At 33.3% G+C, this 27,268-nt stretch overlaps 1 protein-coding gene and 1 long non-coding RNA gene across 6 annotated transcripts in view; one reads left to right on the plus strand and one right to left on the minus strand.

Moving 5' to 3' along the window:
* Nucleotides 1–24,285, minus strand: part of Cabcoco1 (ciliary associated calcium binding coiled-coil 1) — a 102,800-nt gene extending 78,515 nt beyond the window's left edge. For 2 of the 4 annotated variants that reach the window (XR_005727955.2, XM_078041545.1), the window contains exons 1-4: nt 24,093–24,285; nt 14,712–14,815; nt 8,760–8,929; nt 3,337–3,481 (exon numbers count right to left, since the gene is read on the minus strand). Coding sequence is in view for 3 of the 4 variants with exons in the window: in XM_078041545.1 (XP_077897671.1) it covers nt 3,337–3,481; nt 8,760–8,929; nt 14,712–14,815; nt 24,093–24,143 (470 nt within the window). In the remaining variant the exon portion in view is untranslated. The remainder of the gene's footprint in view (nt 1–3,336; nt 3,482–8,759; nt 8,930–14,711; nt 14,816–24,092) is intronic. The other 2 variants (XM_005334311.5, XM_040272404.2) reach the window with 2 other exon arrangements.
* The window catches only part of LOC144375947 (uncharacterized), a 257,494-nt gene that overhangs the window by 195,342 nt on the left and 34,884 nt on the right, over nt 1–27,268 (plus strand). The window lies entirely within an intron of this gene.

Consider the following 27,268-nt stretch of genomic DNA (forward strand, 5'->3'; position numbering starts at 1 on the left):
GGATTCCTCAGACAACCACCATTTGACCCAGGTATCCCACTCCTCAGTATATATACAAAGAATTTAAAATCAGCATACTACAGTGACATAGCCACATCAGTGTTTGTAGCAGCTCAATTCACAACAGCTAATCTATACAGTCAACCTAGGTACCCTTCAACAGATAAATGGATAAAAATAAATGTGTAGCCAGGCATGGTGGCGCACACCTGTGATCCAGGCAGTTGTCCAGGCTGAGGAAGGAGTAATGCAAATTCAAAGCCAAGCTTAGCAACTTAGTGACGCCTTAAGCAACTTAGCAAGATGCACAAACAAACAAACACAAAAAGGACTGAGGATGTGGCTCAGTGGTTAAGCATTCCTGAGTTCAATCCCCAGTACAAAAAAAAAAAAAGAAAGAAAAATAAAAGAAAATGTGGTATATACACAATGGAATATTACTCAGCCATAAAGAAGAATGACTTTATGTCATTTGCTGGTAAATGCATGGATCAGGAGACTATCATGTTGGTGAAATAAGCCAGTTCCCAAAGCTAAAGGTTAAATATTTTCTCTAATATGCAGAACCTAATCCAAAATAAGGTAGGTGGGGATTGAAAAAAAATAGAAAAAAGATTAGTGGAGTAGAGAAAGAAGAATGAAGGGAAGGGAGGATAGAGGGGATAGTGAAGATAGTGGAATGAATCTGACATAACTTCCTGTGGACATATATGAATATACTATAGTCAGTGAATCTTAACCATTATGTACATCCATAAGACACTATTTTTTAAAAAATACATAAGTAAATAGCAGAAAGATGAGTAAAGCAAAGGAAAGGGAACAAGGGGTGGGAGAATAGGAGGGGAAGGGGAAGTTCTAGGGACTGAATTAATTATAAATGCATGGAATATAATTATATTCCATGATTTTATAATTGTGTCAAACTAAATTCTAGGGCTGGGGCTGGGGCTCAACCGGAGCGCACTTGCCTGGCGTGTGTGAGGCACTGGTTTCAATTCTCAGCACCACATATAATAAATAAATAAATAAATAAAGGTCTATATTAAAATAAGTAAATTCTATTGTCATGTACAACTAAAAAGAACCAGTAAAAATGTTTTTAAAAAGGTGACTGACACTGACATCCCCTTTCTAACATAAACATTTTCTGAAGGAAAATGTTAAGAAATACATTGATGAACATCTGCCTTAGAGAGATCAGAGGGAAAGGAGCCCATTCTTACTGTCCAGTAAGTAGGTGTCTTTATGGTTCTTATGTGGGTGTTGCTGCCATTGGTCTCCACACCCATTATAAACCTACTGGGCCTAGAGCTTAAGTATAAAAATGTGTTCTGCAAGAGCAACCTGGCATATTCAAATAGTGTGGAAAGAAGGATGCCAGTACAGATGTGCAGGACGGATTTCTCTTACTTAGTGATTCTCAAACTGTGGTGGGCAAACAAACCCCAAAACCCAAGTTCTTATTCAGTTCTGAATTTCTAGCTCCTTCCCTCCCACACCCAAAGATCCTGCCTTACTCTAATTGATATGAGAACTACTGTGGCTTTTAGTGAGAGTCACTCATTAGGAGATATATTTTTATATTAAGAAATCATATTATATCAGATGCTATTATATAAAAAGCATATCATATGGCATTATTAACTCATGCCAGAAGTCAGTATATAAACTTTATCATATTAAACACACTAATATTTATAAAGCTTCCAGACTACAACCAGGATCTTTGCCAAGCAAATCATGAGCATGTCTAGAATATCATTTGGCACCCTTTGCTTTAGAATTTTAATTTTTAAATTGGAAAACACTGGAGCATATAGCATATGAAGAACAAGGATATTATGCAGAGACTTGTAGTTAGGCAAAAGAAAGTATTTACCTGCTCTTGTTTGGATATTTGCAAACTCAAAATGTCCCTTTGGAGAGAAGCATGACTCTAATGCAGACTTTGTGACAGACTATATAAAAAGATAAATTCTTTATTCACCAATGAAGAATCTCTGTAATAAAAAATACTTTCTCTCCATCCACTGTTGTTTTACAAGTAGAAAGACAGACAATAATGAGTTTAATTGGTCCGTAGTATAAAATATTTTATAGTATACAATAAATAAATCTCTTCCATTTCTAAAATAAAACATTTAAAGTGAACATTTAAATGGAAGTGAATATTGCTCTTTAAAATATAAGCTAGTAGTTGGAAATGTCAACTATCTAAAATATAGAATATATTATAATTAAGTCTGATTTATGAGAAAGAATGATCTTATTAATGGAATGGTACTAAAGATGCAGAGAAAAAAAGAATTTCTTAGGTATTTTATTATAATTCTAGGTAAAATTGTATTTACTAAACACAAATAATTTTAAAGAATGCAATATTAGCCAAAATGTTTAATGTCCTGACTTATTTATTAGATGGAATATTTAAATATTATTTGTGTGTTGGTTTGATTAATTACTGCGCCAATTCTGTAAACATCTGATTTTTTATGAAAGGCTTTTTTTTACTGCTATATATTTATTTTTATTTATTGGTTTATAAAAATTATATATAACATCAGGATTCATTTTGACATAATTATAAATACATGGAATATAATTTGCTCCAACTAAGACCCCAATAATTATCCTTATCCTCTCCCTCCCCCCTTCCTTTTTCTCTACATTATTTTTCTGTTTATTTAATTTTAGTTTTTTGTAAAATTAGTGACTTGTGGATATACATAATAGTGAGACTCATTGTAGTATAATCATGTAAGTACATGAAAGTTAGATCAGATTCATTCCACTAAATATCTGATTTTAATGTTCAATTTTTAAATAAATGAAGGGATAAAAAAGTATGGAATATTACTCAGCAGTAAAAGAGAATAAAATCATGGCATTTGCAGGTAAATGGAGTTAGAGAAGATAATGCTAAGTGAAGTTAGCCAATCCCAAAAAACTAAATGCCGAATGTTTTCCCTGATATAGTGAGGCTGATTCATAGTAGGATAGGGAGGGGGAGCATGGGAGGAATAGAAAAACTCTAGATAGGCAGGGGTGGGAGGGGTGGGAGGGGAAGAGAGGAGGTATGGGATTAGAAATGATGGTGGAATGTGATGGGCATTATTATCCAAAGTACATGTATAATGACACGAATTGGTGTGAGTATACTTTGTATACAACCAGAGATATGAAAAATTGTGCTCTATACTTGTAATAAAAATTGTAATAGAATGCATTCTCCTGTCATATATAAATAAAAAATTAATAACAATTAAATTTTTAAATAGACAATTTCTAGAAGATATGGAATGAAAAATAATGCTACTAAAAACAAAACCATACCTGATTTTTAAGTAATCAATGATAGCATTGGCTTGTTCTATATTAAAGACATTCTGTTCCTCATTTTTTTGTGACTGGGTTGGTCCAATTTCAGCCATAACTTCCCCAAGCCACTTTATGCTGTCTTCTAGGGACATATGTAGGGCTGAAATAAAATGCAAGGAAATCTTAAGCGTTATTTTGATACATATTTTAAGAGCAAAATAATCCAAATATCATAAATGTGCCAAAATTTACTTTGTTTTTGTGAGGGTAAATGGTAAAACTTCTTTTGTTTCTTCATAATAAATTAAACACAGCTACTGTTTCTGAGATGTACATAGTGTATATTCCAAATACCAAAATAACTAATAAAATGATAGCAATTTTAAAATTTTAGAAAGATAATATGAATACTAGCTTATAATTTGTTTTATGTAGATTCTCTTCTACTTATAGGAATTGGAAACAAGCATAAACTACATTTTGTAGTAAAAGAATATCAACTGACATACTCAACAATTGTAAATTATTGTAATGCTGCACAATTGTTTGAAGAGCTTTGTTATGTTTCCATTTTAAGATCAACAGAATCAAAATATATGTAAAGATTACTTTATAACAGAGAGGAGATTTTTTTAAATGATCTTAGAATTCAGGATACATAAAAATTACAAAAAGTTGGTTGACTTGGATAATGAGGAAGACCCAGATGTTAGGTTCAGTCACTAAACTCAGGGCTGAACTCAGAGCTGGAAATCGAAATGGCTGAAGTCCACTACCACTGGACTTTAGCTGATAGTTACCATGGGAGAAATAGGGCTTGAAGATTTTCAGTAGAAGGCAGGAATATGAACTTTTACATGAAACATCAAGATATCTTTTTCTTTTCCACAAACCAACCTAGGACTCATTTCAGCTCTTCCTCAAATGTATGCCCACTGAGGTTAAACATTGGAAGAAAATGGAAAAAGAGCAACACAACTTCACCAGCAGCTCCCAGCATGAACAGCTCAGTCATTCTAGTCTGTTTGCTGAGAGGCACAAACAAATAGAAAAAATACCCAAAACCACTTTCTGTGGCATTAGTCCAATTGAAGAAGGAGATAAGTACCAATAACTTTAGCTTTTAGAGTGTCTATAAATGAAACTATTAGTTTCTATTGTCTTTTTCTTAGTTGGTAATGTTATGCTCATTTTTTGATAGTGGAAGGCAAAATATTTACTTACAATCCACACATACGCTCCCCCAGTCCCCTAAAGAATGAATTCAGGTAACAGGAGGGTCCAGAAGAGCCTTTGTTGACACTAGTGGGTGTATGAACATAAAGCTCAGGGGATGAGAGGTGACAGTTGAAAGGCTCTAGAGAAACAAAGGCTGGACTGGATGTTTAGGGGAGGTGAATATCAGTTGGGGGGCATTTGGATGAGGCATCAAAGCTAAGTGTGGTGCTCAATGTGAACCCTGCCAAACAGTTAGGTCTGTCACATGACATCATCGGTAACTGTTCTCCCTTCATGCAATGAAATGGATTTTTGGAGGAATAGGGATGGAGATTAAAAAATAGGTTGTGAGCATATCTGTTGATTGTGGGACCCAGCCACTTTTGAATTACACAGCTACTCTTTCTGAGATGTATGTACTATATATCCCAATACCAAAATTGCTAATAAAATGGTAGTGATTTTTAAAAATTTAGAAATATAATATGAATACTAGCTTGCATTTTTTCCATCTAGATTCTCTTCTACTCACAGGATTAGAAACAAGCATAAAACTATATAGTAATTAAAATCTGTTTTAATGAATCATAATTGGTTCATTTCTCATAGTGTCCCTCCGCATCCTTTTATGTATGTCAGATATACTGAATTATTGCTGAATAACTAGGCTTTCCAATATCATTCTAAGTGGAATTCAACTCAATTCTAATTTCTCTTTCCATGATAAACTCCTTTTGAAAATAGTGAAAGTAACTTCAGAAATGAAAAATCTGTTGAATAAGAGCAATTCTAAATGAATGGAGAATCTGAATCATTTTATTAATAAAATGGTATTAATTAGAGATGCAGAGAAAAAAGGAATTCTTAGATAAATGATTATAGTTCTAGATGAAATTGTACTTATCAAATACAGAAATACATTTTTAAAACTATTCCCTCATGCTGAAAAATAACTGACTCTTTAAAACTGTTTTTCTGTGTCTAATGTCTTTCTATTGATAATTGCTTTAAAAATTAGGGAAGTTATCATTTCACTTATCTAACTGAAATATTTGCTCTTTTAGAAATCATATTCAGAGATATGAGTAAAATATGAAAGATTAAACCACTTAAACAGTAAGGCTGATAGAAATAAAATTTACTCTTGACAATCTAGGGCAATGAAAGAATGTACTGGACTTCTAATTAATTGGAAAACTTAGGATGGTACTTCATAGCTGATATTAGCTAGGTGACCTGAGTCTCATTCTTTATCTATAAAATGAAAATAATACCTATTTTCATAATTATAATAGTACTGTTGTGATGATCAAATAAGAAATGCATGTCAAACTCTTGGCAAACTGAAAAGATGCATATTCTAGCATATTACATGGTATGGTGTTTTCTGTAATTCAGCCCAAAGCCAGGCACATTTGATACAGTATTCATAAAGGTAGGATCTCATTTGTGGAGATTGACTTTATATGACCTTACAGAGTTTTTCAACCCTTGGAACTTTACTTGTTTTTCTCAAAAGTTCTGTGTGAATTAAATAAGACAGTATTTCTAAAGCTGTTGGCACTATGTCTGGCACAAGTTAATTCTGCATAAATGCTATCTGATTATTTGCATTTAGAGGAAAACGATTTAGCATCACATGATTAGAAAGGATCCCATAGTTACTTACTAGTAGTCATGTTATACACCAGGGAGTTAATCTATGCCTATGGACCTAGATAAAGGCCACATATTTAGTCAATAAACTCTATAGTTTGTCTTTGGTCAGACCTTAGAAAAACTAGATCTCCAAATGTATACAGTTGTTCCTCAGGATCCAAGAGGATTGGTTCTGGGACCCTCCAAGGATACCAGCACTTTCACGTAAGCTGTTGAGTGTCTGGGAGTTACAAGATATGCAGAAAAATAAAATAGTGTAGTATTTGTACAGAACCTATACACATTTATTCTGCATACTTTAAATCATCTCTAGATTGCATATAATTCCCTATACAATGTAAACTCTAAGTAAATTGTTGTTATACTTGTTGTTTAGGGGATGATGACTAGGAGAAAAAATCTGAGCTGGGCGTGTGGCACACACCTATATTCCCAGTGGCTTGGGAGACTGAGGCAGGAGGACTGCAAGTTCAGAGCTCGCCTCAGCAACTTAATAAGGCCCTACTAAGCAACATAGTGAGAAATTGTCTTAAAATAAAAATTAAAAAGAGCTAGGGGGCTTGGGTAGTGGCTCAGTGGTAGAATGTTTGCCTAGCATATTCGAGGCCTTGGGTTCGATCCTCAGCACCACATAAAACAATAAATAAATAAAATAAAGGTATTGTGTCCAAAAACAGCTACAAAATAATACTAAAAAAACCCAAAAGAGCTGGGGATGTGGTTCATTGGTAAATCACCCCTGTGTTCAATCCCCAATACAAAAAAAAAAAGAAAGGTCTGAATATGTTCAGTCTGTGCACAATTTTTTTTCAAATGTTTTCTATCTACAGTTGGTTGAATCCCCAAGGACTAAATCTACAAATATGATATTCCACATAATTTTGGGAGTTGATTCCATTTGATTCTAGATGGTTTGTCTGCAGAATGCCTTGTAAATATACAGTACAAATTCAAGGCAAAGATAAGATCAAAACCTGTTAGGCTAAACAGTAGTTCCATACTGGATGGACCACAAGACAACAACCATCCGGGACTGCATGCTATCTAGCACTTTCACATAAGCTGTGAGTGTCTGGGAGTGACAGCATGTGCACAGAACTCTACCACTACTTAGTTTAAATGTAGACATACTTGGCCTCCTTTAATCTGTAAGCATACTGAAATCACATTCTTTACTGATTATGACTATAAGTTTGTTAACATCCATGAGTTTCTCATGGTTTATGAATAGTTGGATAAGTCCAGCTCAGGTTTTAGGAATTCATTTTTTAACTGATAACAACAATGAAAAGTTTCTCCTTTGAATTATAAGGTATGGAAAAAGTCTGAGATGCAGATACATTCTCAAATTAAGAATCTGAGATTCATAAAAATATTTCCTCTTCTTTATTCTCTTTCTAATTCATCAATACTCTGCTTAGAGATTCAAAGATTTGGACTGCCATATCATATATTCTCTTTTAAGACTGAATTTAAAATTTTTTTGTCAATCTTATATTCATGTTTCAAAATATAAACATGGAGCTAATAGGAGAAAATACTTCCTTCAACTCTTGTTGTCCAAATGCCCAGATTCTACTATCTTTCTCAACAGGTAATTATGGGTTTATCCTTTATTTTTCTGCATTTATTTGTGTATATACAAAAACATCTAAATTCTTATTTTTATGTCTTTTATAAACAAAAGCACACAATTCTTCACTTAATGATATGTAGTATTCTACACAATGCACAGAAAGCTTCCTCATCCCTTTCTTTTTGTTATGCCCACTGATATTAGGGAAATACTTACTGAAAACTTTTAATTCCAGAGAGTTTTATATATACAAAAATGTTGCAAGAATATCACAGAGAAACTGAGTGTGGTGGCAGACACCTGTAATTCCAGAAACTCAGGAGTCTGTTGTAGGAGGATCACAAGTTCAAGATCACAAGTTCAAGGCCAGCCTTGGCAACCTAGCCAAACCCTATCTCAAAATTAAAGTTAAAAATGGGCTGGGAGGGCTGGGGTTGTAGCTCAGTGGCAGAGTGCTCATTTTGCCATGTGGAGGGCACTGGGTTCAATCCTCAGTATCACATAAAAATAAAATAAATCTATTATGTCCATCTACAACTAAAAAAATTTTAAAAATGAGCTGGGAATTCAATGGTTAAGCGTTCCTGGATTCAAATATCTATATCTATATCTTTTATCTATCTATCTATCTATCTATCTATCTATCTATCTATCTATCTATCTATATCTATCTACCTATCTATCTATCTCTCACAGAGAGTCCCCAGCTATTTGAAGGGCGATGGCATTGACAAGACTGTTAAATGAGATTAGCATTTCATTGCAAAATTGATTATTAAGAGAACTTTAGTCTTGTTAAGCATTATTTGAGGATTTACAGCTCAATAAACATATGAGCCATATCTTTGCTATAACCTGAAAGGGGGAGAACATGATTTTAATTGAAGAAATTAATGTAAAATTAAGAAATTTTGCTTAAGAACATTAATTCAGATGATAGGCTAAGTTCTTCTTTTCTTGAAAAAGAGAAAAATAATGTACTTACTTCTAAGATTATGAAGCAACATATCCAGTAAAGTCATAAATTTTGAATATTGAGTAATAGAAAATTCCATTCCTTTAGCCCACAAAAATCCAGACACATAATAATCTAGTAGAATGCCTTCCTTTAAACAAGTTTGAAGATGTCTGAAATTCAAAAATGTGCCCATTTTTCTGTAAGAAAACAAAAATCCAAATACAATATCAGATTAACTACTGAACAGTTCCTTTTTGAAAACAAGTATTTTTCTTGAATGAAAATTCTGTAATGCTCATAATCTAAAATATTCAGTTATATAACAATCCATAAGTTCAAACAACATTCAAAAGAGAACTCTGTAATTTTGTCACCTTTTCTTCTTCTTTATTCTCTAATTCTATTCTTCCCCCTTTACTTCCTTCTTCTGTCTTTGATGTCTGTAATTATTTTCCCCTCTGAAATTCAGTATTTCTTGTATTCACAATTAAGTTTCTTAAAATGTTCTGGAACTAGAGTGTTAAATATTCTCTTGTATTTTCCCTTTTAAAAAATTCTAGTAAGGTATGTTTTATTAATTTTATTCATAGCTACAATTTTTCACTTTATTTTTAAATATTTTTTTCTATTTTTGTATATTTTTCATTACTGTCTTCTCTGTCCATTAGCATGTATCAGCAGTTATTTCTTCCCTGGGCTACTATAAATTTCACCTTAAATTCAGTAATATTTTTCCTTTTCTACAGTTTAAAAATGTTTTATTAGCCTTTAATTTCTCATTATCTATTCCTTGAATTTATATATGTTTTATTCTCTTGTGATTGCTTCATAAATTTTACAAATTCATTATGAAATATTTGATCAAACTTTTTTTCTACTCATGCCTATATCTTTCTGGTGTGTTTTCTTTATCTGCTATTTCTTTTTTTAATATTTATTTTTAGTTGTAGTTGGATACAACACCTTTATTTTATTTACTTATTTTTATGTGGTGCTGAGGATCCAACCAGGGCCTTGCATGTGCTAGATGAGCGCTCTACCTCTGAGTCACAACCCCAGCCCTATCTGCTCTTATTTCTTTTTCCTATAAGTTTCCTCTTTTTCCCTTGTATTACCTGTTTTTGTTTTAAATACTTTTTTGTAGTTGGACACAATACCTTTATTTGTTTGTTTATTTATATGTGGTGCTGAGGATCAAACCCAATGCCTTGTACTTGCTAAGCACATACTCTACCACTGAGCCACAACCCCAGCCTGAGTTATCTGTTTTTGTGTGCACATTCTTTGTTCATTATTTGTCTTTGAATGAAGTTAATTTTTGTCCTTGGAGTAATATATTTTGGAAATACAGTAGGGGTGGAAACTTTTCCATGTTATAAACTAGTATGCCTTTGCTGTTTGAGTAGCTTTTTGCCAATTTTTCTAATATTTACTTTTCATTTTAATTAGTGGTGAAAAGAAGAAAACAGCCTGAATAGGTTCTCATTACCATCAAATAAACAGGCTACTTCCTGTGACTCAGAAAATGTCTAATCCAAGCCTTACATTCTGGTCCTGCTACTAAATAAGGGCTCTTGGAATGGCACCTTTGGGTTTTATCCCTTGGGGAGGATAAATATATTTTTTAGCACATTCTAAGATCTACAGTTATGTGTATCTTCCTTATATTTTCTCCTGCTCTTCTGGTAGTTTCATAATGATTGTAGCAATCATCTTCAAATTTTGTAGTTTGGGCTTTCAGCATTCTCTTTGCTTTGACATAGATACAACTGGTATTTCCTTGTGGTTTTTATGTGATTTGGGGGTGAGGCAGGGAGAGTATATGTGTGACAGCTTTACACTGCCATCTTATAAAATGGAAGCGCTTATTATTCATAATATTAGCATAAACTATGTGATCAGAGTAATAAATACAACAGGAGTAAACAAGTTTGGGAACAAATTAAAACTTATGTAGATATGTTTCATATTCAGTGGTATCAGGGTAAACCTCAAAATCAAAAGTGAATTCTGATTATTCTAAACAATCATTGTAATTTTACTCTTTACCTACAATGCCATGTAATGGTATTCAGTATATGAAATTTCTCTATAATTATTTTTTTGTGGTGGGCACTTTAGATTATTTTATTAATTCACAACTAAGATATGATTCCTTTTCTTCTGTTGAACAAAAATTTTAAAAAGGGTAAATATATATGGGAGCTTAGTATATGAGAGAGGTAGTATTTCAATTTAATGGGGGAAGTATGGACTCAATGGTGCTGGGAAAATTGTCTATTCTTTTATAAAATAAAATATCCCTTTGTCATATATATTAAAATAAAATCCAAATAGGTTAAAGATGCAAATAGCAAATATTACAAACTTTTAATAGAAAAATATATTTCTGATATTTGAGAAGGTCAAATTTCTAAACCTGACCCCCAATATACAAATCATAAAGAAGGCCAATACATTTTATTCTGGAACCACATTCTTTTGACTCCTTCAATTCTGGTGACTCATCAACTCCACTGATTTCTGCTGCCTGATATGATTAAGGAAAAGTCAATTTCAGTGATTTCTGCTGCCTGACATGATTAAGGAAAAGTCTGTGGCCATTCTTTGTGTGACTTTAACCTCTTTAACCTTATTTTCCCTCTTTGTGTGACTTTAACCCAGAAATTAGGCAATACAGTAGTTTTATTCTATTGAAATATTAAAATTGAAGTATTTATGAAGTTTAAATTATTTTCTGATTCATTATGTCAGGTGTATATTCTAATACCTTCTAATTGCTTTAATCTTCATTTTTATGTTTTCAGTAATAATGTTTCATTATTATCATTGACTTGATTTTCAACAAAGTAAACTCTATACTGGTTTTGTTTTTTTATACTTAGTTCCCTACTTTATTTCTAAAATTTCCTTATTTACAAATTTTCTCATTTATTCTTCATTCACTTTTGTGTGTGTATGTGTGTGTGTGTGTGTGTGTGTGTGTGTAACTGATGTCCTTTCTAACCATCAGTTTTTGCCTAACATTTTCTGCTATTAGCAGTTACTTTTCCTTCTCAGTTTCTCTTCAACTATCATCTGCATGGTAAGTTTTGTTAATAAAATATTTGGTCTGGATGTTTGTATATGTTCTTTGACTTCTGTTTTTATTTTTCAATGTTCGTGTTTGAAGACAACTATTTTTATAAATTATTTTGGTGAAATCTCTTTTACCTCCCTCTACTCCTTTCCCTTTGAATCTTCCCTGGAACCTGAACCACAGGACTAATAAGTATTTATCATTTGTCTTGTTTATTCAGTCATTTCACTTCAAAGCAGATTATGCCAGGAAACATTTGGAACAAGATACTGCTGAAGTTTGAATGCAAAGTTTCTGAGAATTTTACTAGCAAATTCATAAACCTTTTTCTGGATACAAGGGGAGATGGAACAAGGGAGAGGAGAGAGATGGACACAGAAGTAGTGCTAGAGAATGTCAATTAAAATAATGATGTTTAATAGTGTTTTAGGAAGTTTTGCTACAGTGAGAGATGATTACTACCTACTTTGTCTTTCCAAGTATTTCAGTAAAATCATTACCTATTCTTACATGTTCTTGAAATTGGGTGTATTTTACTTCTAAAGTATGATGACATGAAGACATAGTCTTAAGGAAGAACTAAATAGCTCATAGAGGCACAGCTACATAAATGTTATTAAAAGATGCCTTGGACTGAGACTGTAGCTCAGTGGCAGAGTGCTTGCCTAGCACATGTGAGGCACTGGGTCTGATCCTCAGCACCATATAAAAATAAATAAATAAAGGTACTGTGTCCATGTACAACTAAATAAAATATTTTTAAAAATGCCTCATTGTTATTTCTGTGTTTATAAAGTTATTTTTAATTTGGTCCCCATATTTTTAAAAAAAGGATTTGAGGTGGATATGTAGATAAAATTAAGGTTACATTAAAAATATTTATGATTGATAGCAGCTAGGAGATCAAAAGATGTATACCCAGACATTTAACATTTTAAAGTATATTCCAAAAATAAGTTTAATGATAATGTTTCATTTGTTGTTTTAATGGAGGCAATTCTTAATTTCAAAAGGTAGGTGAATACACTGAATTTTTAAAAATTAAATTGTCTTGTAGCTTTGTATACAGTGTGATTTTGGCATACTTCTGTCACTTGGTGACAGGATAACTAAATAATATTTCTGTCATTTTGAAAAGAATGTTCAAAATGTAAATCATATAAATTCCCACTTATAATAATGCTATTTTAAATTCAAATAAATGATTGATTGCAAATATTTCAGGATTCCTGTACAAAAATAACATAAAGATCCCTAAAATAAATTACAAAGAAGTGACTCGTAACAGAACTGATGTCATTTACCCAAACATGTTCTGAAATTTGAGATTGCTTCAGGTAATTTCTATATTGATGAGGTAGTCTAAAAAAATCAATCTGCTATTGAACCCATCTGTTTTTATATTGCTCATTTCTGCATTAACTATGGTATCATTTACTTTTTCTTGGATCTCACCACCTAGAGATTAAAACTATTTTCAGAATTTAGGTATTTAAAAAAATTGTGAGTCAATATTTTAAAAAAGTAGTCACATAAAGTATCATACACAACACAACTTGTGATGTGGTGAGAAATAGTTCTAAAAAGCAACAATACATTTTATTTAATATAATTGTATTTAATACGACATGCTTTACTTAATATGTAATAAAAGTAAATATTAAACTATTAAACATCTGTTATTTACATTTTACTATTGTTCCTAGTAATACACACATATTGTTTTGCACTGCACTGTTTAACAGCTTTTGGGGTTACCTGTAAATGGAAAATTATATTTTACATGGAAACACAATTAGTGGCATCAACACAATGAATCCTTTTTTTTTTTTCAATTTTCTCACTAAGAATCTGAATTCCAATGGTGAACATTCATTTTTATAAAAATGATAAAATTATCATGAGATACTTTAAGAAAATCTGTGTGAATTTTAATTCACTGATAGTAGGCAGCATGGCTGAACCACAGGTCACACTTTCTAGCAGTCTGTGAGAGTGGGCTGGTGAAGAGTATCATGGCAAAAGGCTCTGCTCTCCATGAACCTTCTCTTAGATTTCTCTTCCAGCCAATACATCTCTCCTGTCTCCTTCTTAATAGAAAATTGCTCTACTCTGTAATATTTATGTGATTTGCCAGTTATAACCACTGACAGAATCATTGTCTGTTTGTCCATATGGACCACAACACCTTATGTCCTGAGGACTAGCATCAGAGGCTAGACACCAGGACACTGTGATCCAGCACATCACATCATTGCCACCTCCATATTTTATGAGTTTTCATTTTAAAGTAAGATAGTTTTTTAAATGAATTATTACTGAAAACATATTTTATGAAATTTTGTTTGATATAGATAAATGATCTACTGCAGAAATAAATGGCCTAAATAGTGAGAAGGACATATGCTAGAATTATGGCCTATAAATTCAGTTATATTTACATTTTTAAGCAATGTATATGCAATTAGAGTAGATAGCATAGCTTCAATTTTTTAAATAATAATCACAGGTGAGTGGCTAATACTCAGGATTTTCAAAATAATAAAATGTATCGACAATATTACAGAAAACACAACCCTGTAGGTTCTTGTGCATATTGACCATTCTATGAAGAAAGAGAAAAGAAATGGAAGATGGCATATGCTAGAGGCTACATTTAATAGTAAATTCCTATTCTTGATTAGCATATACAAATTGGTTTTCAATGGATTTCTCCCCATAAAAAAGACTGCTGGGCAATGCAAAAGTCAGGTAGTTATTTAAAAAATTATGTGTTCTAGAGTCTAAATATATTTCAGTGCACAATATAACAAATATTTTGAAGAAACTTTATAACATAGACATTTACATATGAAGAACTAAAACCATTCTATATTTGACTGTAATATTGAAGTACTTACTCTTGAATTCCATCTACATTTTCTTTTAGCAAATCAGTGATTTGGTCCATTGAAAGAAAATCGGAAGACAAAATCTTTTCATGCTCTTGCAATTCAGTATCTTTCTATCAAAAAAAATGAAATGAGTTATTTCAATCTCATGGATTACACAGCAAACCTAATAATAACAAAATTTGTTCTTCCTGTGGCCTAGTTGCTGTAAGAAAAAAAAATTAAAACAATGGTCTCTTAGATAATCTGTTTGCTTTTCCATTCTTATGTGATGATATCTCTCTCCTCAAGTCAAGTAACTAGTCAATCTATTTCTTGCACATGTAAAACTTAGTAATGAGTTGGGACTCAACAAATATTTACTGAATACCTTCATCTTCCTCCTTGAACTTGGGCTCAAGAGGAAGCAAAGGTGAGTAAGAAAGACTTGCTAACCTCAAAAAGTTTACAAGGAACAAACCAAGGCTGATTAAAACAAGAAAACAATGTGATAAGTGAGCTTTAATAAATGGAACAGACAGTCTAACAAAAGGGATGAGGACAGGGAATGATAAACAAAGTCCACAGTGAGGAGGTCTAGGAATAAACTGTTGCACCACAGTGGGACGATGCTCAAGGTAAATGAATCAGCAACACCAAGGTTATGTGGACAGAACAGTTAAGGATGGGTACTTAAGCAAGCAGTTCACAGTGGTACCTAGGGTATGTAGGAGATGAGGTGGATTGAGGTGGGCAGTGAGCATTGGGAACATATTATGGGCAATCTTAAATTGAATGAGTCAACAAATATTTAGTAAGTGTTTACAAAGTGCAAGATATTGTGCAAGGGATCATAAATATTTTAGACCCAGGCTGGTTGAAGAATGACACCTGACAAGTTTTTTTTCTTAACAATACAGGCAATAGGGAACCCATATGGTTTTCAAGCAGTGAAATGACAAGATAAAATTGTGCCTTAAGGAATGGTAAAGGAAAAGCAGTAGCAAAAAAATAAATAAATAAATAAATAAAACACAGAGGAAGAGTTCAATGAAGAGGGGTCACTAAAACAGTTTGGGGATGAAGCATTGGGCTTCATTGGCAGTATAGATGAATATAAAGGAGTGAATGCCCCATATTATATCATGGAAGACTGAAAGAGGGAAGAACAAATGGACATTCTGAATTTCTGAAATATGTGACTTGGAGAAAATGGTGGTGATTTGGGGACTTTCAACAACTTAGGTGCCGCCTTGGTGTGAATGAGACAAAGCTATCCTTTTGGGGAAAAGAGGTGAAAAAAGGTCTTTCTCAAAGCTGGTGTGGTCCTGTGCAAGAGGACATCACATGTGAATATACTTTCAGCCCTCAACAACATTTCAGCCAAGTGCTTCTGTTCAGAGTTCAGCCTGTACATCTCCACCTAGCACCCTCGTTACACCTGTAAAAATAAGCATGTTAGAAGATAAGACTGGTATTTAAAAGACAAAATGTTAAGTTTAATTTCAATTAAGGAGAGTATGCATAGCAAGGTAGAAATATTTAGATTTAATTAGAAATGTGGGTTCAGAAAGATCAAGCTTCAAGATGTTTTAGGAGTCAACTTCAAGAGTGAGAATGAGTGAGACTGTCTAAATCCAGAGCAGGAAGAGAAGAGCTGTGAATGGGAGATGGAAGAGGAGGCCATGAAATAGATGGGAGACAGGGGCTACACAGCATCACGGATTGCAAGATATGGGAAGAAACACACCAAATGTTTTTAAATTCACCAAATAGTTATTGGACCTTCCATGTGAATGTGCTCCAGTAAAATAAGGGCAGCCAAGGAAATGCTTTGCTACAATTGACCAGATCACATCCCAAATGTTTCTTTTATTACTTTCCAATAATAGAAAACTCTCAGTTAGGCTTATTAATAATGATTATTGGTTTAGTGTTTGTAATTTAACATTAGGTTATCATTGTATTTTTATTTTAAAAATTAATTTAGAAATAAAACATGTAAAATTATTAGCCATCTTTTTATAATCTAAGTGTGAGCAAATTAAAAACTTAAACAAGGTCATATGATGAAATTACAAACACATTAAGAAAAAATATTTTATGTTAGTTTTGGTATTGGGGATTGAACTCTGGGATTCTTTATCACTGAGCATTCCTAGCCATTTTTATTTTGAGAAAGAGTCTTGCTTAGTTGCTAAGGCTAGACTTGAACTTGCAATTTCCTGCTTCAGCCTTACTGCTAATATTATAGGCATGCACCACCACACTGAACATGAAAAAATAGTTTAGTGTTAAATAAAGCACTTTACCCCTATTGGGCACTCAGATACTTGTAAATTAAAACAAATCACTACATTTTATATAGGATACTGTTCTGGTTCCTAATATATGTCTATATATTTGTTTAAATGTTTTTATAATATTAATTTTATTAGAAGTAAAATATACTTATTCCTGTCAATCTCATTCAATTATAAATTGCTCAAAGACACCCAATTTTTTACTTCTTTTAGAATTCTGCAAATCCTTGTATGTCAACACAGGTTGCCAACAGAATTTCTCTTCATCACAGGATGACAGTGTTAGGTGGCAGAGTGTGATGAAGGACAGGATTTAGAGGATCTCATGATGGCTTGACTACTGATTCATTTTATGTCTTGAAGCAAGTCATTTGAATCTAAATTCAGATCCTTATTTAAAATCATTTTTATATGTTTTAATAAATACAAGATTGCTGTCATTATTAATAATGAATAAAGATATACAAGAAAAGTGAATTACACAAAGATTCAGATCAATTTATTTGATTCAAAAAAATCTCTGGATAGGAGAAAAGTAGGCCACCCAAGAGCTATATGAAAGAGAATACAATCATCATCTTAACCTTCTGGACAATAATAATTCCAGCTAAAATGCCTAATATTAGTGCTACATTTTTTACTAAAACTTTCAGGCTTAAAATAATTGTCTTTTAGTAGAGTTTGCCTTTGGGTTTTTTCCTTTTCTATTAAATTGTATTCTTGGACCTATTTAAACTAGGCCTCTTTTTTGTTTGTTTATTATACTGCCTCTCACTAGAAAGAATATTAGGTGGCTAAAAATCTTTGATCTTTCAACACATATATTCTGATTTGTAAGAATTAAAGACCTAACAGAAAATTCATAAATAGACTAAAAATGTGGATATGTAATTGTGGCTTTCTCTGTAAAATTACATCTCCGGCTAGGAAAATATGTAAGCTAAATTGCACTGTTACCTCATTTTATTCCACCACCTGGTGGATTTTAGCAGCTATTCCAAGAGCAATAAAATTTTAAGCCTGGCATTATTTACTAGATAATTCTCTCTCTCATTTCTTTTTCCTTTAATGTCACCAAACTATTCCACATTGGTGTGTGTGTGTGTGTGTGTGTGTGTGTGTGTGTGTGTGTAAGTGTGTGTACATACATATATATGTATGTATGTATATATGTGTGTGTGTGTGTGTGTGTGTGTATATATATATATATATATATCTTCTTTTTATAATGTAAGCTTTCAGAGGCATGTTTGTATCCAACAATGGTGGTATTTTATATAGAAAAAATTCTTAACAAATGTAATTAAAGAATGATAACAGATTTTACCTTATTACTATAGAGGAGATTCCTAGTCACATAGAACATAGGCCATCTACAACTGCCAGATTTTGAAAAGCATTGTTTTTTAAAGTCTAAAATAAATGAACTAAGGAGTAGTGTGGTATTGTGCCATATTAGAGCCTGAGGCAAAAAACTAAAACAAAACAGTATAATGATCCTATCTCTATTTTTAAATTTAATCCATCAAGATTTTTGTATTAATTTTGTTTTTGAAAGTAGTGCATCAAAACATGATTTGTCTGAATTACTGAGATTTGGACATCTCCTTAAACTTTGTGCTCACCTTGCCATCATTATCTTGCTGTGAAGGTAAGGATCAAATAGTTTTTTAAAAGAAAATAAATAAATGAAAGAACTAGCTTCTTGAAATGTGAATAAAAGAGACAAATCTTTGTCACATGTAATTAAATATGAAAGAAAGAAAATAAATATATAGTACATTCAGTTGAAATACATATAAAAATTCCAAGGAAATGGATGATTTTTCTAGAAAATTTTAAGTTATCAAAATTGACTGGGGTTAGACTGAGGTTGTGGCTTGCCTCTCATGTGTGAGGCTCTGGGTTCCATCCTCAATACCACATAAAAATAAATAAAGAAAATGGGGTATTGTGTGTCCATTTACAACTAAAAAAAAAAATTGGGGTAAAGGAGAAAACTGGACCTGACAACTACAAAGTAAACTCATGTTTTTATATAGTCACTATGCCAGATAGTACTATACTTGAATTTCTAAAATATAATACTAAATTATAATATAAGACAAATAAATTCTATTACTCTGATAATTTTAGACTTTAGAGAGTTCATTTTTAAGAAGCAAGCATAAGCAACACATAAACCCTGAACTAACAAAAAGAGAAATCATAAACCAGAATCACTAATACATTCAGAGGCAAAATTTACAATTAAAATATATATTGGAAAATTGAATCCAGCTATGTATTAAATACTAATAAGCTATTATTATGACCAAAGAAGATTAAATTCAGAAATAAAAGATGGATCATTATTAATACCTTGAATGTAATTTTATGTCAAATTAAATGATATAAATTTTATGATTATATGAATAAATGTGAAAATGTACTTTGTATACTCAGCAGCAAGACTCAGCAAATAGGGAAAAATAGCTAAATATGAAAGAGACTTTTTACCAAAATGAACAATAAACATCATATTGAATGATGAAATGCAGTCATTCCTATTAAAAACCATGAGCCGAAAAAGCACTGTGGCTATTATCATATGAGCTGATTTGAAAATACTTTATAGAAAATAATATTAATAGTAATAAAATATGTATTTCTATTACAAAAAAGGACTATGGCTAGCGACATTATTGTAATTCTAGATACTATAGAGGATCTAAAAATTACCGTAAAAAAACTAAATATGTACCTTAAGTTTTAGAAATGAGAAAATTAAATTAAAAAATCTTCATTGAGGATTATATGATTACATTCCTAAGTAAGCTGACATTGTATTAATAGTGTTTGAGTTAATAATAAATTTGGTAAAATTGTTATATATAACAAATATATAAAAGTCAATTGCTTTTTTCTACATGAGGAACTAATTGGAAATGGAAAAAAGAAAACTTCATTAAATTATATTTGATTATAATTAGAAAGGTATAAGGCCTATATAGAGAAATTCTAAAACTTTATCAAAAGTTAAAGATAAGAATTGATAAAATAAATGTATTGAAAACCTCTAATTCAAAACATGAAACACCACCCATGTTATAAATGTGATGCACCAACAATCTCAATGGGATTCTAGAACTTTACCAGATAAAATTTTGAGTTCCTATGGGAGAATACATACATTTGGAAACAACAGTGAGGATGACCTTTCCAAATTATTGAGTAAGGCTGAATATAAAATTGATATGATATTGATACAAGAATGGACAAACTAGTTCAATGCAACAGAAGAGAGAATTCTATATAAAATAAAATTTGGATCCTTTATTCTTGTCCCCTAAGTAGTTTGTCCATTCATATACTTACTCATGTATTATATGTAATGTGATAGTGACAATAAGTCTATTCTCAATGGACATGATTAGATTCAAATTAGATCCTCATTTCAAATACAAAACACACCTATCAAAATTAACTCTAGATTTGTTAAATAATTAATTTTAATAAAATAAAACTTTAAATATTAGAAAACATTTGAGGATTATATAGGGCCACCTTAGAGAAGGACGGAGGCAAAGTAAGAGCAGAGCTTTATAAACAAGACAGTAAACCCAAAGAACAATGGCAAGAAAAAAGACAACCCCAAACATTTGTCAGTATTTCCATGCTTAAGGCCAGTATTTGCCAGAAGCCCCAAATACTGATAAATATTATCACTCAGTAAGATTTTTTAAGTACATAGTGTCCCATAGTGTACACAGATTGATTTTTACTATGTGACAATATTTTTACTCACATTGAATTACTCATAATTTCATTAAATTTCAATAAATTTGAATGATGTTAAAATTCTAGAAACCTCATTGTGCTGCCCAAGTTGAGCTCATGGTTTTTCTCTAACCTTCAGGGGCCGGGTAGGGTCTGTATTCTAACATTTGTAGGGAACCTCTAACATAGAAAGAATCATCTATAGACTCCACTGGACATTCTTTCAGATAACTGACATTATCTTTCTTCTCAAGATTATATGGTTGTTCCAGCCAGGCACGGTGATACATGCCTGTAATCCCAGAGATTTGGGGTGATGAGGCAGAAGGATCACAAGTTCAAAACCAGCCTCAGCAACTTTTCAAGGCTCAAAACAGCTTAGTGAGGCTTAGTCTCAAAATTAAAAATTAAAAAAAGGGATGATAAAGTGGCTTAGGGGCTAAAGATTCTTGCGTTCAATACTGGGTACAAAAATACATACACAAATACCACCACCACCACCACCACCACCACCACCACCACCCCGCCCCCGCGCGCTCATGCACTGAGTTTATGTCACTGATTTGAAGATGTGCTAACATTTTAAGAGACATTATTCAGAAGAAGCAATTGAGAAACAATCATCTACATCTTCTTTTAGATCTTTCATGTGAGTTGAAGCATATTCCTTTTATGTTTACCACTTAAATGATTCTATTTTGCAAATACTATTTTTGAAGATATTAAGAAAGCCAGTTTATGAACAAACTATGGATAGAAGACTGATTTCTGAAGTCTAAGTTTGCATTTATAAACTCCTTTCACTTATATATGTCAACATGTAGCAAATGCTTATTTTCAGATTTTCCCCATTTTTCTCTGTTTTTATGTGTCCCTACATTAAATGCCAAAAGTTTAGATTTAAATTTTAAAGGGAGGCATTTTCTCCAACACAAATAAAGAACCTAGAATATTGAATTCAGAAATTTGGCAAATAGAGCTTATGCAATGTCACAGAAATAGTTTCCCTGGATCTGTGTCTCATGTCCATTTATTCACAGTATCTCAGAGTAGGTTTTAGTCTATGATAACTACCTCTCCTGCATATTTCAGACTACCCATGATTTTAATAATTTATTGTGTGTCTACTATGTGGTTAGGATAATTGGTTACTTTTATTCCAGGTGTTAGCTACTACCAATAAATGGGAAACCTCAAACTATTGGAAGTTTATGCTTTATTTCTGATAGATTTGGCAAGAAAAGACATATTTCACTACATCTTGGCTCTGCTGACTAGATGTTCTACTGGCTAAGCCAGTCAATTAAGATAAAGAATTTATTAGAAATGACACCATCAGGGACTAGCTCCCGGGGGATCAACTCTGCAAAGAATCTGATCTAAGAAGAACCTTTCAGTATTCAGCTAAAAAGCTGCATTCTTGGGAATAGACTACAAGAGAGCCTTGCCATCTTTTCCATCTAACCTCTGAAACCGAAGTAAGCACAAATGGGCAGCAGGCAGAACTTGTCACTGTAATGAATGACACAGCTGTATGGAGCAACTGTCTCCCCTGTGAACGATAAGAACTCTGCTTTCATTAGAATGGAAAATGGACTTTTCACCACCCAGTGTATTAATGTGTCATCTTAGTAAATGAGCCCACTAAGTGAGTCCAAGTTACAACTTGATGTCCCCAGTTTGTTAATAACCAAAAGACTGAGCATATCCTAAATTGCATATCATGAGGAATATCTGCTCCTCCACAAAGTTACAGATGGGCAAGCTGAGAATCCTAAGATGGTAGATAATCATCTAGGGTCTATAACCAGTTCATTCATCTGATTCATCCATTATAAAAAATGGAGTTTTTTTCCCTAGAGTATGACACTTCATTACGTCACATATGTGTAATCATATATGTATATTATATATATATAAAGTAGATATCTATATATCTATCTGAAGTAGATATATATATAAGTATTATTTAATATATGTGTACATTTTTACATATGGCACAGATTGTGTGTGTATGTGTACTATAGTACAGATTCAACAGACAGCAAAATTATCAATCTACTAATAAAAGGGTATTATTTACTTGTATAAGTATGCTTACACTGGCAATTGTGCATTTTCATAAGTTTTTCTATATGTTTAAATAACACAATTTAATTGGGAAATTTTCTATGCTACTTTTGAAATTCTATTACTTACATTAGAGATCACAAGGGAGTAACTGACTGAGAAACCAGTTTATCACATTAAAAGTGCATTTAATGTATGCTAATTTTATTTCAAAAGGCTCATAGGAGAGTCTGCATGCCTTAGCGGTCTGCATATAGTATTGGAGGGATCCAGAGTGGGAACAGTTACATGTCTGGGAGCAAGGAGCAAAATTATTGGTTCTCTGCATTTCGTCATTTATAAAATTACAGCTAATACTTATCTTCTGCACAAAGAATGTTTTTTAGACTAATAAGGCAAAGTGATGTTAATTAATACATTATTATTCACCTAAGAGGTTTGAAAAAAGCTGAAGAATAAAACTCAGCGTGTGGAGAATAAAACATTTTTTGGTTATATCTGGCATGGCACTGTTCTTAGTCAAATGTCTCAGGGTATTAAGCCTAAATGAGTAAAGTTACCTAAAAATCTTTGCTGTGTGTGGATGTTGAGGGGGTCTAAAGATAAAAAACCTTTATGTTACACAAGGAGGCTACTGGGGTCCACAAAGGTCAAATGATTTCCAAAAGACATGTTAATAATGAGCAACAAAGACATGGCTGGAAGATGGATTTTCTAACTGCTATTCTTTGTCCTGTCTCCTATCTTGTATTTTTTTTTTTTCAGAGAAATGGCAAAATAATAACAGAAGCACCAAGGCCTGGCCTTCTACAATTACTCAATCCACTACCAATAAGCAGTTATTATTCAGCGACACCTTTCAAACAATCACAGCTGTGATCATTAGAGAAATATTTAAAGGGACTGGCCCATTTAAAAATCTGAAATCAGTTTTTAATTTTTAAATTTAAAAAAAAAATAAAGAGCTAGAAGTCAGTGGATGTAAGGTCTTTCGGGCATGGAACCGTCCAAAGCAAGAATGAATACAATTTATAATCACGGGCACCTCGCGCGGTGCACTAGGGCCAGCTGGGGGCGGCCAGCGGCGGCGGGGTTCCGGGACGCAGCGGGCGCCGCCCGGGCGGGCTCGGGCCCCGCGGTCGTGCTGGGCGGCGCACCTGCGGGAGCCGGGCCTGGAGAACCTTCCCGGGCGGGCCGGGGCCTTGGCCGCTGACCCGTGGCGGGGTCAGGCGCTCGGACCATCTGGGACCCGGACTGGGACGGGGAAGGGGCCGCGTACCTCCGCCTCGGGCGCGCTTCCCACAGGGGTCGTCCCCGAGGAAGTCTCCATGTTGTCGCGGGATAGCAACGGCCCTGGTCGCCTAGGCAACCGGGGTGGGGCCAGCGTCCCGGGGCCCGAGCGAACCAAGCGGAAAGCGGCTCAGGCCCAGCCTCCGCCCCGTGGGCCACGGCTGGAGCCTGCTGCGGAGGCTCTGAGTCACCGGTGCCCACAGACTTGTCCTTTCAGTTGGAGTGAAAGGCGGGAGGAAAAAGCAATTTAAATAACAGCATTTTCAATAAACTGCTCTATGGGATGGCACCGAATGCTGGCGCGTTGCAAGTTCTCAATAAATAGTAAAGTGAGATAAATTGTTAAAACTTGGATCAATAAAGTGAGATAAATTATTGAAAGTTGGATCATTCCTTGATATTTTATCTTAATAAGCATTGTGTGTGTGTGAGTGAGTGAGTGTGTGATTTGCAGTGTGATGATAGTATTGTGGTCATGTTTAGGAAAAAAAAATCAAAGTCTTCATTTTTTAGAGAGACATTCATGTGCTCTACCTCTCCTTATTTCCTATACTCCTCCCTCAGTGTTTAGTAGTAATACTTCATATGGTTTAATCATCACTAAATCCAATAATGAAGGTTAGGTATATGAAATTAGGGGTTGTATAGCAGATAAATCAAGCCTGGGTACAACAGGATACAGGGGTGTATTGAGGGATTCAGTATACTACTCTTTCTATTTTTATAAATATTGGAAAATTTCTGTAATAAAAATTCTTAAAAATAATATGATATATTGCATGGAAATTTGAGTATCCTCTTCTCTGGATAATCAACACTTGCTTTGAAAATGAAATGTACTTTGCTTATATTTATTTTCCTGAAGGATGCTATGTAGGAGGCTTACTCTCAAAATGCGCCATTATTTAAGTGGATCAGTTCCTGGTCTGTAGAACAAGATAGTAACACTCTTGGACTCAGAACATTAAGGTCAAGATTTAATGAGTGACTTCATATGTAAATGTTTAGATAGTCCTAGCACCTACTAGTGGTCTGTGTTAGTTTTAGTATTAGCATGATGCTTCTCCTGATTCAGTTCATCCTGTATACAGTTTCCAGAATACTGTTTTTTCAGGTATTCTAAAATTAGCCCATCCATGGTTTTTCAAACAAAATTTAACCTGTTAGCTTTATATAATCTCCTGACTGTGACTTTCCTCCAAATGATCTCCCAGTTCAAATTATGCACATCATTTGTGCATTTTGTGCTCATTAGTTGCTTCTAGCTATGTGTATGCCCATCTCTTCAAGGGGGTTGTACTGTTCCTCTTTTTTTTTTTTTTTTGTTTCCATATTTTCCCTCCTAAAGGAACTAATCCAGTTCTCAGTACAAAGTATTGACTCAACAACGTGTTTCCAAGTTTCAATGCTGTTTAAAAAGGACTACATTAGAACTTCTTCAGTTAGTGAACTATATATAGTGAACTATATAGACAATTTTTAGTGATTGCTAGGATTAATAGAGAGCCACCACTTTACAAACTCATTACCAGGCCTACTTGTTTTGTTGTTTCTTTTTGATCTGTACTCCAAAGAAACTGAAAGTAGCTGGTCACTTTCCACAAGATTAGAATGCTTTATGTTCTTTAAATTTAGTGTTTGCTAAAGAGCTAAAAGATTGAATTTCTCCTAACTATAGATAGTTCTTTTCTTTCCTCAAATATCTGATTTATTTTTTTGACTTTTAGTTGTTTTTCCATTTCACTGACAGTTTTTAGGTTTTTGGTGGTCTTTTTTGGTACTGGACTTCAGAACTGAATGAAGTATTCCATTACAGATAGAATTACTTCTAACAGTAACAGGGAGGGTGTTACCTCAGGAAGCAAGGGATTGTTTGGAAGGAACTATAATTTTATTTTAACATATTTAATGTTGTGATTTATTAGAGAAGTCATTTTGAGGAGGTAATTTAATTTTATGGGGTAGATTTTTATTTTTTTTTCTCAGTAAGGAATGGTGTTGAAAACCCATTAGCCTGAAGGTTACTTTTAATTTGCACAAGTTGAAGCTGATTTTAGCCTCCCACTTCTTTTGTAGAGAGGTGCCAACAAGAAGACAAATCTCAGTAGGTGCTATGCTTCCCTATCTGTAAAGGTCAGTTAAGTCTTTTTTCTCAGGTCTCTTCTGAAGCGAAAGACTTCTAACCAAAGCTTGGAAAATTCCAGATTATCTTAGTTTATTGTTGTAGGAATCGAAGAGAAACAGAAGAAACCTTGTAGTTTACAGTTGTTTTTTTTTTTAAGACTTCTGACTTACCCTATCAGTAAAATGTGTATGTGTAGAGATGGGAGGGTGCTAAAATTATTATTTAATAAATCAGATTGACTCCTCTTCTACTGAAAGAACTCTGATCTGCCCACTTATAATATGTGTAAGTAGCACATTTAATAAATGGAAGTAGGTTTTTTTTTTTGAAGAAGAAGAAGAATATTTTCATCATCTTACCAATTTGAATACTGGATAGATTTTTAAAATAAAGTATATTTTCAAGTTGGGCTCTGTGGCACATGCCTGTAATCTCAGCAGCTCGGCAGGCTGTCAGGAGGATAGCGAGTTCAAAGCCAGCCTTGGCAAAAGTGAGGTGCTAAGTAACTCAGTGAAACCCTGTCTCTAAATAAAATACAAAAATAGGCTGGGGATGTGGGTCAGAGGTTGAGTACCCCTGAGCTCAGTCCCCAGTATACCCCCCCAGACCCAAAAAACAGTATACCTTTAAATACCAGAGAAACATATAGGAAAGGGGCATATATTTTCTGATGGATATTTCTTGTTGTCAATACTACTGGCAATGTATGGCCAGTAGTATTGACAACAAGATTACAGTAGAGTAATCTACTGGGTAAACATTCTACTCCACTCTTCACAGTTTTTCTGTCACTGGCTCACTTTAAGTATTAATTAGGTGCTTCAACAATAAATGATATAATGTCACTAATGAGATGGGTGACATATGAGTAGTTCAAATATCGTGACTCCTGAAATCTTCAGTCTATTGAGTAACCCCAAAGACAATCTTAGGAGAATCAACTAGAAAAATTCCAATTTCTTTATTTGTTTGTTTGTTTATTTGTTTATTGGTACTAGGGATTGAACCCAGAGGCACTCTACCACTGAGCTATGCCCTCA

The sequence above is a fragment of the Ictidomys tridecemlineatus genome, chromosome 1 (genome assembly GCF_052094955.1).
Source record: "Ictidomys tridecemlineatus isolate mIctTri1 chromosome 1, mIctTri1.hap1, whole genome shotgun sequence".
NCBI lineage: Eukaryota > Metazoa > Chordata > Mammalia > Rodentia > Sciuridae > Ictidomys > Ictidomys tridecemlineatus.